Raw genomic sequence first — 11,550 nt, 5'->3', positions numbered from 1 at the left:
TTCACTCTGAGTAAGCTTGGAGAAGCAAGCTCACAGCAGGGATTACTAAGAACAAAGTCCTTATTTCCTGATCTTAATGCTCGCAGGGAAAACAACCCTCTCTTATACTTCTTCTCTTCTAGGCCCTTAGGTAGCAGGATGCCATGCTAGCCCATGAGAGGATGAAAAGGCCACTGTGCTATGCCATGAGCTGTGTGGCACTGCAACAAGGAGCAGGGCAGAGGCCACAGTGCTGGGCTGCAGGAATGCTGGATGTCTGCACGCTGCAGGAAAACATGAGGGAAGAGTCATGTGTGGAGTTAGTGACTCACACAATCAAGATCTGGCATGGCTGAGTGGTAAGATAGCAATGTGGTTTTACCATAAAAGGGGCAAATATGTTATAGCTGTGGTATATGAGATTCAATTAAATGGCAACGTTCAGTTAAACAGCTTCCAGAGCTCTTGTTTAGAAGCTTGCAATGCTTTGTGTTCTTGCTAGAGCTGATTGTTGAGTATAAACAATTAATTCTCCTGCAGACAAGACTGATTGCATAGCACAAAGATTGTAACATTCTGGTCTTCTGTTGAAAAGCTGGGTTCGAGTCCATCCCTTGGCGAGTATATAAGCAGAGTAGAGTAGCTTCAACAGGAATGTGAATTAATGGCTTAAACAGAGGGTCATCTTGGAAATGCTTAGTGCTCAGCCAGGCTACAGGAGGGTGAAACCTGCCTGAGTCCTTGGTCTCTCATCTGCAGCACCTGTTAGTTACGCTGGGAACTGTTCCTCTCAGATTTTGACCAGAAATTTAATCTTTGGCTGGAGAAGGAATTTTGATAAACTTTAGTACCAGGAGAGCAGGAAACCTGTAAGAGAACAAACCTCCCTCCTGAACAGGACAATGTAGAGCAACTTTGCAGTTTCCCCCTAGAGAATGCCTTAGCCCTTGCCTGCGTTTTTTCACGTATAGAGTTTTGCACTGGTGAGTTCATCCAAACATCTCAATAACACCTTTTTTTTCTGGCTCCGAGACCGCCGCCATTTGCTGGGAAGCCTTGACCTTCACCCAATACATTCAAGGGTCAGTGCTGCTCGACCGCGGGTTCGCCACGCACAGACACTTTCCATCTCCCTCACAGAAAAGACTGCGGGGCTGTTTCGAGCCCGCGGGGGAGGGTAGCGTTCCCTGTAGCGAGACGCCACTGTCCGAGCACGACAGAAACCACGGCTGCGGCCTAGGCCCAGGCCTGGCAGGTCGTGGCGGTCGCCCACCGCCCCAGCTAGGCCGCGACGGCCCCGCCGTTGCTATGGAGACGGCGGCGCGCGGCGCTGCCGCCGCCCTGCGCATGCGCCCGCCCCTCCGGCGGGCTTCCGGCAGACCAGAAGCTTCGGCAGAGCGGGACGCTGAGGAGGAGGCGGTGATGGAGCGTTACGGTGAGGCGGCGTTGAACACCGTCCCCGTGGCCGACTTCAGGCAGTGAGTCCCGGGGAGGGGAAGGGCTACTGGTGGCGGGAGGGGCGGGCAGCCCTGCCGGGATGGCGGGGCCTGGCGGTGGGCCGCAGGCTGTGCGGGGGAAGGGGTGTCTGCTAGGCCGCGGCGGGTGGGGATCGCTCCCGGGGCCGCCAGCCCGGGGCGGCGGTGGGGGTGTGGGGGGTTGCGGCCCCCGGGGAAGAGTGTCTGCCCGTCCCGAGGCGGGGAGAGCGGTAGCTCGGGCCCGGAGGAGGCCCCGGGTTTGCCTTGGCCGTGCTGCATAACCCTGGGCAACCCCGCAGCCCGAGCGCGGAGGCAGGTCTGCAGTTAAAAGCTCCGTGTCGGGGCTGAGGTCATACGCAAATGTTTGTGTTTGCTGCGTAGGGAAGCGATGGGAGTATGGCCGTGTAAGAAAAGTATTTGTCAACAGTGGAGTTTTTAACTTCGGTAATAAGCTGGAGGTCATCTTATTCTTTTACATGGAAGTGTTAGGTAGGGAATAGTTTCTAATTTCCATAGGGAAAGTTTGAATGGGGTTATGCTTGCCATCCCGAGACAAACTGTAGTAAAGGAAAAGATTCGGAATGTCTTTTTTTTTTTTTGTGCTACTTAGCGTGTTCCCTAAGCGTATGGCAGTACATGATTAGCAAAAAGTGCTGCTGGCTTTAGTGTAAAAGTTGTCTGTGGCTGCATGTCACTTGTCTTTTGATGACTGTCATAAGATGAGAGATGTTTTCTTTTTCCCACTTCTGCTCATTTTTCCAAGAAAATGTCAAAGATAAAATGTGATTTCAAGCAATGTACTATGGTACAAACATGTCTTGATAAAACTTTTTGAAACTACTTATACAAAAACTACTGTGGAGGTGCCTGGGAGTTTTAAGAATTGTGTATCCCCGACTTGAATTGTTTTTTATGCAGATTTGTGTTTCAGAGCCTTAAGGACAAGAGGAAATGGCCTGAAGTTGTGCCAGGAGAAGTTTAAATTGGATATTAGGAAAAATTTCTTCACTGGAAGAGTTATCAAGCGTTGGAACAGGCTGTCCCGGGGAAGTGGTTTAGTCACTATCCCTGGAGGTATTTAAGATATCTAGATGTGGTGCTTAGGGACGTGGTTTAGTGGTAGGCTTGGCAGTGGTAGGTTAACAGTTGGACTTGATGATCTTAAAGGTCTTTTCCAACCTCAATGATCCTGTGAGTCTAAGGACACATGCCATTGAATCTGGTAGTCTTTGAAAGTCAGAAGGGTATTGCCTGGCTTACATGTTTACTTCAGCATAAAATAATGTAGTTAGCCAAGCAGAGAGAGTGAAAACTGGTGGAAGCACACACAAAAACAAGCTGTATGCAGTGTTTTGTACATATAAAACCTGTTCTAGCAGGTCAAGTTCAGGGAAACCTTACCAAGTACATAATCCTTCATTGTGATTGTCTTGTTCAAGGTATTCTAGGTTTAGGTCTGTGAAGGCAAAAAAGCTTGCTAATGTTTTGGTGTATTGGCTCTGTGTTCTGATTATCGCTACAGTTATTCCGACTTTTTCAGTGGAAACTGAGAAATTATTTTAAATAGAGGAACAATATCTAATAAAAAGGAACTTCACTTTCCATAGTAAGCTGTTAAAGTTATTCTGCATACTCCCCTCTGTATCCTGGCCTGTAGGATTTCTCATTTTCCTAGACTTATGAGATTTGTCATATGACAAATGCATGTGTATCTAGTATTAGATATTAAATAATTATCTAATAAGACACTGATAAACATTAATGTACCCCCCCCATGTTGTTAATACTTGCAAAGACATAACAGGGAAAAATCGAAAGACTATTTTTAATCTTGTTTGTGAGCTTTCACTGGCAGAATCCTTGCATCATTTTGAATACTGTGATTTTTCTATTGCAGCCAACAAATGCATACTCCAAGTCTTTATTGCTTCCAAATGATATACATACTCAATTCTTGAAAATTACCTGTCTTCTGTTTGGGACTAGTTCTTGTCCTGTTTCAGACGTGTATTGTGACTTTCTTTTGTGTGTAACTTTTCTTATTTATTTCAGAAATGAGGGTTCATTAACATCAACTTTAAGAACACTTCTATTCTTCACAGCTCTAATGATTACATTACCTGTGGGGCTATATTTTTCATCAAAGGCTTATATATTTGAAGGTAATTCTGTTTCTGCCAATTAGCATTACTATTACAAAAAAGAGGAAAAGCACAATCCTCTCATAGCTTCTTTGTTTTCCTTCCTGTTTTGAATATTTGTTTCCTTATGCAGACTAAAGGCCTTGTAATGTCTAATTAGAACAGAAAATTACATAAATGGTCAATGCATCCTTCCCTGCATTGTGGTCTGCAATCTAGTATTTGCTGTTTATTATACAATGGTTTATATAGTATACAGGCGCACAGTTCCACTTACCTAAAGGGTTTCTAACACCACCCTGCAGCAGACTTTTATCAGAATCATCAGGGATATGTTTCCTGCAGGTGTTGCAAACTAATTGTGTATTCAAGACAGAATAATGTTGTTTACTGGGTTTATTTTTTGCTTTTTAAAACATACCTGCATTTGTAAGTGTAGACCAGTTAAGTCATACACCCAGTTTCAGATATTGAATGTGGTTGCTTGTAGAGCTTTCTTTTTTAATAAAAAAAAAAAAAAAAAGAGAGATTTTTAGCTGTTTGTTTGGAGCTGTTCTGTCAAACTGCTAACTAGCCACATTCTAGCCTTGATTCTGCAAGGCTTTAATGACTTCCTAATAATGCAGGAGAAAAGTATCTCCTTCAGTAGCAGAGAGGAAGAAAGGAGAAAGCAGTTACTTTTCAGAAAAGTGTGTGCATATATAACTGAGTTGTGCCAAAATGACTCTCCTTTGGTGTGGGCTGTTGTATGTAGTTCTGAAGGCTGAAGCTGAAAGCTTGTTAAGTAACTTTCAAGATCCTCTTTAGCATGGGGTTTTTTTTTGTTTGTTTTATTGGTTGTTTCTTTGAAACATGAGGTATAGCAAACTGAGCCTTAATTTTTTCCGTGTCAGTTAATGGCAAGATCTGTCAACACTGATAGTATTTGGTTTGTGTTGGAAGGTGCTATTTTTGGTGTGGCGTGATGTGTATTTTTTTGTTTGGTTGTTTTTTGGGTTTTGGGGATTGAAATGAATGGAGAGAAATGATATTTTAGTATTTGGTCTTCTGGTATTTGAAGGCTTATTTCATGCGAGATGCATTCATGTCTCCTAACTGGTGAGGAATTATTGTTTTACGGTCTAAATTGAGAGACTAGAAGTCCTCTAAATTTAATTGTTGTATTACCACTTTATCCTGTTACAGTGGCAAATAAATTATATAATTAACATCCCCCACCCCCCATTTTCCTCCCCCACAAAGAGAGTGACACTTACAAAAACAGAATATTGAGGTTTATTTGGTACTGCAAGATAGTAACAGAAAAAAGTGAATGTTACAGAACTCTAAGCTGTTGACTTCAAAACCAGGGTATGGTTTCTTAAATATTGAATAATTGCATTGTTGCTTTATTCCAGAAGTAGTTTCAAAGTCTGTAGTTATCATGGTGAATTCTTTCCTATGAATCTTTCTGATCTCAGTCATTTGATACAGGAGTAAATGTAAATTTGGTCTTTAGGAAGGATTGTGATTTGCCATTTCAGTGTTCCCAATAACTAATACTCTCTACTTTCTTTCTTTATTTTCTCAGGTACCTTAGGAATGTCCGACAGAGACAGCTATTTTTATGCTGCCATAGTTGCTGTAGTTACTGTTCACGTGGTACTTGCTCTCTTTGTATACGTAGCATGGAATGAGGGTTCTCGACAGTGGCGGGAAGGCAAACAGGACTAGAACGAAGACCATTGTCATCTGACACCTACAGACTGTAAATCAAATTTTTGTGAGCTGAAGGAAAAGCATTCTTCAAAATGTATAATACACATGTACAAAGATAAGGCTAATGCCTCAACTCTGGTTAGAATAAGGCTTGTGCTCATCTTGAATGTGTACCAGTGTTTTCTCTAATGCTGATGGAAGTTGTTGTTCAGCCAGCCTCTACTAGGTTGAGCTGAGGTGGTGTTCCCCTGGAATTAGAATGAAATAATTACATAAATTTTTGAAAAAATCCTGTAGCTGTTTTTGCCATTCCTAGTATTTTTCTGGCTCGCTCTGAAAATGATACTGGCATGAAGCAAGTGTTACACTTTTGAGTAATTAAATTGCTAGTTAAAAAAGCTACATTACTCACTCTCCAACTACAGTGGAAAAGGTGGGATTTCACTTTGCTGTGGATAGTTTCCTGATTTATGGGCATTGTGGTTTAACCCCATCCGGCAACTAAGCACCATGTAGTTGCTTGTTCACTCCCCCCAGCTGCATGGGGGAGAGAATCAGAAGAATAAAAGTGAGAAAATGGGTGGGCTGAAGCAAAGACAGTTTAATAGGTAAGGCAAAAGCTGCACACCAAAGCAAAGCAAAACAAGGAATTCCTTCACCACTTCCCATCAGCAGGCAGGTGTTCAGCCATCTCCAGGAAAGCAGGGCTCCATCGCAAGTAACGGTGACTTGGGAAGACAAATGCCATCACTGCGAACACACCCCCCCCCCCCCCTTCCTTCTTCTTCCCCCAGCTTTTTATTGCTGAGCATGACGTCCTGTGGTCTGGAATATCCCTTTGGTCATTTGGGGTCAGCTGTCCTGGCTGTGTCCTCTCCCAACTTCTTGTGCCCCCCCCAGCCTCCTCGCTGGTGGGGTGGGCTGAGGAGCAGAAAGGGCCTTGGCTCTGTGTAAGCACTGCTCAGCAATAGCTAAAACATCCCTGTGTTATCAACACTGTTTTCAGCACAACCCCAAAATACAGCTCCATACCAACTACTGTGAAGAAAAGTAACCCTATTCCAGCCAAAACCAGCACAGTGGGACAGACATAAATAATACATTTCTGAGTTTAGAAGTAATTGCAAAAATAGAATTGTGTAGAAACTCAGGTGATGTCTTTCTAATGTGAAATACAAAGTTTTTTTGTTTTCAAGTGTAATTTTTTATTACAGTGTAAAATTCAATCTTCAATTTCCTTTTGGGAGGATTTTTGTATTACTGGATTGCTCACCTTTCCACTCTTCTACAGTTAAATCTTGATGATGCAAAGGAAATGACATAGCATATTCTCTTATATGTCTTTACATTTTTCTCCTTCATAATTGCTGAAGGATGTAGTTGGATTTCCTGTGGTAAAGTAATGTCAGTAACAGCTATAAGCCACTCTAATTGCTTGTAGAGGAATGAGCAAGAGAAAACAAGCTGTAGCCATCTGCAAATGTCCTTTATGAAGCAGAACACAGGAGTGATCTCATGGAAAATTTGCTTGTGTTCATAAATATTAACTTTCACACTGTGAAATGATACAATATGTTGATTGTTTTCTTTTTTCCTTGGTTGTGTATAGAAACTTGCTGTAGTCAAACCAATGTGAGATTTTTGTGTTGTAGGATAACCTGAATTTCATTTTGCTCTTGTGCTGTTGTTAGCAAGCTTCTTAGTCTGTAGATAAAACATTTTTCCTAAGGTTCCAGCAATGCATAGAACTTTCCTAATGCTGATGATTGCTGTTAAGCTGTTGTGCTCGAGGTCTTTCTGTTAATTTGAGTTTTCCAGTTTGTTGTATTAGTTGAGCCTTTTTTGAAAGTGTTTTGCTTAATATAGGGCTTGGAATGGTTTTGATGCTGCATTTATCCATGCTAAAACTTAGCATAAATGAGACAAAAATTGGTTATCCATGCCCAGTGGCTTGAGAAATGTGTTCCCAGGTCTCATTCCTCTCATCTCTGCCACGGTCCCAGGCATGCACAATTATATACCCCATGTCAATGCAAATCAGATTCTACATTTTGTTTCTGAAACATTAACTTTTCTCATGCAGAAGCCCATTGTCAGGTTGCTGCCAGCAAACTGGAGAATGGTCTTGTAATATTTGAAATATAAATTTAGTTTGTATGTTGGCATATTGGCTTCCTGTTCTCCAGTATATGAACTGTATGTTGTAGAACAAATACTGCCTTTTAATAAAGAACTACCCAGCAATACAAGGTCCAGTAAACCAGCACTTGTGCTGAACAGTTTTTGAATAATCTCTTTAATACCGCTCGTGTGCAGCACAGCCTACAACAAACAGATCAGCTATAGCACTGTTCAGTAGGGGTTTTTTTTACTCCATTTATAGTGGAGAAAAAATGAGAACATAGCTGTTGTGCTTTACTAGCTGAGTCTTGTGCTGTATCTATTTTATGTTTCACATACCAGAATCCCTAGAGACTAAGTTAATTTCCTAGGACTAACGGGGAAATAATTGCTTATTATAATTGTTTAGTTACAAGAATCTGAAAAGTTTGACCAATGCTGTAAGTATAGGTACTATAATGTCTAAGCAGTTGGGGGTAACAAGCTGAGCATTAATCCATCCATTGGAAGATCTTTGAAGGTAACCCTTTGATCCACAATGCTGCTCTCGAGAAAAGAGGCAATGCGTGAGTCTCTGCATAGTAACAGCCACCTACTGGGTTTTATGTTGCCTATGCTTGAGAGCTGAAAAAACTACTCAGGTAAATGGTACAATGAAAACAGTCAAGTGGTGGAATTATACCATGGCTAGGGAGCTCAAAGAACAGAAACTGCAGCCATACAATGTAGAGTGTACGTGGAGTAGATACGATACTGGGACCCCTATTGTCCCTTATCAATATTAAGATTTGTTATATTTCAAGAGCTTTGTTGTGGTCTCTTTAGGTTGAGTGTTTCCTTTTGTGTATCTGATGTTCCTTTTAATGTCAAAGCTAATTCTCATGTCAATTTTTTAATTGTATAATGGCCATTGTAATTCTTTTAGAGGTTAAATAATGCTGTACTGTATTGGGTATGCATAGCAAGGTTTTGGTAGTGGGGTGGCTACAGGGGTGGCTTCTGTGAGAAGCTCCTGGAAGCTTCCCCTATGTCCGACAGACCCGATGCCAGCTGACTGGAAGACAGACCTGCTGCTGTCCAAGGCCGAGCCCATCAGCAACGGTGGTAGTGCCTCTGGGATAACCTATTTCGGAAGAGGAAAATGCTGCGTGACAGCAGCTGGGAGAGAGGAGCGAGAAGATGCGAGAGAAACCCCTCTGCAGACACCAAGGTCAGAAAAGAAGGAGGGGAGGAGGAGTGGGGGAGCAGGGGATGCCCCCGCAGCCCGCGGGGAGACGACTGGCTGTCCCCAGCCTGTGGAGGGGAGCGGGGGAGCAGATGCCCGCCTGCAGCCCGGGGAGAGAGGAGCCCCCGCAGGAGCAGGGGGATGGATGCCCCCCAGGATGGCCGGGACTCCATGGGAAAGCCCCCGCTGGAGCAGTCTGTGCCTGAAGGACTGCAGCCCGTGGAAGGGATGCATGCCAGAGCAGTTTGTGGAGAACTGTCTCCTGTGGGAGGGACCCCATGCTGGAGCAGGGGAAGAGCAAGGAGTCCTCCCCCTAAGGAGGAGGGAGCAGCAGAGACAACGTGTGACGAACTGACCATAACCCCCATTCCCTGTCCCCCTGTGCCGCTCGGTGGGGGGAGGTAGAGAAATCAGGAGTGAAGTTGAGCCAGGAAGGAAGGAGGGGTGGGAGGAAGGTGTTTTAAGATTTGGTTTTATTTCTCATTACCCTGCTCTGATTGGATTGGTAGTAAATTAAAATAATTTTCCCCAAGTGGAGTCTGTTTTGCCCGTGATGGTAATTGGCAAGTGATCTCTCTCTGTCCTTATCTTGACCCACAAGCCTTTTGTTATATTTTCTTTCCCCTGTCCAGCCGAGGAGGGGAGTGATAGAGAGGCTTTGGTGGGCACCTGACTTCCAGCCAGGGTCAACCTATCACATGTGCAATATGGAAACTGATAAAAGGTGTAGAGAGATCAATATTCTTGTTGCTTTGGTTTTTATTTTCTATAAAATGGTGATGTAAAATTTTTAATCGTGTAATGCTTTAAAGTGGTACTGTAAGTTTGCTTGTTTTATTACTAGTAATGGATTTGAGACAACCGTTGTTAAAAACACCAAATTGGGAAAACCTGGTCTGCATAAGCCATTCAGTACTTCCAAATCGCCTCTCCCTTAGTGGTCCATCATGTGTTTGTAAAGGTTGACAGTTGGGCAGTTTAGCTAAAGCAAGCAATTGTATCTAGCAGTGAGCGAATACCTTGAGACTGAGATTGTAGCAGAATTTTTCAGGAATGTTTTCCAAGACTATAACTAGTAAAGGCAGTTGGGAAGAACTGAGAAGTGGAAAATCAGTGACTTCTCAGAATTAGTTTAGTTTTCTTCTGTACTTATAATCTCTGGGGGTTTTTTAATGCCTGCAGAACACCGTGGTGGGTACCCAGCCTATGAAAGTATGCAGGTGATCAGCTTTAGTTTGTGGTTAGGGATGCCTGACTTAATGTGTTAACTGCTAGCATGGAGTAGGAAGCCTCCAGAGAAAATGGTGATGTTGGTGATCGTCTTGTGAACGGGAATTGTTTGTCATACCCTAACATTGATTAATGTAAATGAACTTTTAAACAGTCTTTACAGCATATTTGAAACAAAACAAAATACTACCTACCTGGTTTTTGCTATGTAAGAGAGGGCCTAGTAATAACTCTCAACATTAAAAAATGAACAGAAAACCCCACAAAAACCCAAACCAACCAACCCCTCAAAACCCTCAACCTCCTGCATAATTTTCACCGCGATGGTTGTTGGATGCTATCAAAATGATACGAAGGTAAAGGTAACTTTGCCACGCTGCTAATGCAGCATGGTTAACTAGAGGGCAGGCTTTTCTACCTGGTTGCCTTGATGGGAGAGGGGAAGTTGTAGTGCTGGCTGAAAAACTAGGTTCTCTCTCCCTGCATTGGTGAGCAGTAAAATGTTTGATGTTACTGCAATTTGGACGGGTTTTAGGCTGCTGCACCGTTACTGTAGTTGAATAAAGTGTGCTTAGGCTTCTGATAGCCCACGCAATTGGACAGGGTGTGCTCAAAGCCTCCAGGCAGAGGCGTTGTTGGTAATAGTTCCTGTGAGTAAGAGGTGGGAAAGGAGAGGGCCCTTAAAATAGCAAACTCAGCCACATATGTATTATTACAAAAGAACATGATATGGGTATGACTGAAGTTTAGGTAGGCTGCAGCCCATGGGATAGGGGGAGGAAGGGGTCCTGTGAAGCAAAAGAGTGACCCGGGGAGGTGGGGTGGAGATGGGGTAGGGTGAGGACTGGAATGTGCTGGCACAGCTTGGTATATGATGACTGAGGCACCATGTGTTTATTCCACTGTTCTCCAGGGGATTATGCAGAGCCGTTGATCTGAAATATTAAATGTAAATCATACCAAATAGCAAGCCAATTCCATTTTTAACTTCCAGTTAAAGTTGTTCATAGGTTGACAGCTTTGCAGTCTGTCATCTGGGGCACATTTATTCGGCTTTGTCTTGTACAAACTAGCGTTACTGGCTCAGATTCATCTCTTGGGGCAGGGTCAAGCCCTTGGAGTGTAAATATTTCTTTAAAAATACCAAAGAGCAACTGCCACTCTAATGTTTCATTAGCTCTAATCAACTGTCAGTTAAAGGAAGACACACAAGCTTCTTGTATCAAGTTCTCAGGAAATGGTCCCTGCTGTTGCCCTGCACAGGGAGGCTCTTGTTCTTGAATGGGGCTTGCAACAAGGCAATAAATACTGTGTAATTTGGGGCTCCCACAGTCATTCTTTCATCTGATGACGTGCTAATGTCTGAATCTCTGAGATGGTGGGATACAGCTTGAGCCTCTTTATTAGGAGGACTGCATCAGTGTTGTGTAACAGCGGTGAGGTGTAGTTCAAGATGAGATGGAGGTAAACTCTTGGGACTTGAGTGCTGTTTGAACCTAAAATGGTAAGAAAAAGCATGGGGAAAGTGAATGGGGATTTCTGTAGAAAGCAGCTTTTTTAGGTGCTGGTCTCCCAGTTTGCATTCTGAAACGAAGAGACAGAGCTGATGGTGGTCCTGTTTCCCTGACTGGGAAGCTTTGTGGGGAAGGATGACCAGGCAGAAGAGCTTGGAAAGTCAGGT

The 11,550-nt window shown here is 43.3% G+C and overlaps 1 protein-coding gene across 1 annotated transcript; it reads left to right on the top strand.

The window, feature by feature from the left end:
- The first annotated feature begins 1,326 nt into the window (after positions 1-1,326).
- VMA21 (vacuolar ATPase assembly factor VMA21) lies at positions 1,327-10,643 on the top strand. The gene is made up of 3 exons (XM_049827863.1): positions 1,327-1,457; positions 3,507-3,616; positions 5,166-10,643. The coding sequence occupies exons 1-3, from the start codon at positions 1,327-1,329 to the stop codon at positions 5,306-5,308; spliced, it is 384 nt and encodes a 127-aa protein (XP_049683820.1). The 3' UTR covers positions 5,309-10,643.
- The last annotated feature ends 907 nt before the right edge of the window (positions 10,644-11,550 follow it).

This window comes from Accipiter gentilis, chromosome 24 (assembly GCF_929443795.1).
Source record: "Accipiter gentilis chromosome 24, bAccGen1.1, whole genome shotgun sequence".
NCBI lineage: Eukaryota > Metazoa > Chordata > Aves > Accipitriformes > Accipitridae > Astur > Astur gentilis.
Note: the sequence above shows the minus strand (reverse complement) of the source record. Positions and strands in the feature narration are given on the sequence as shown.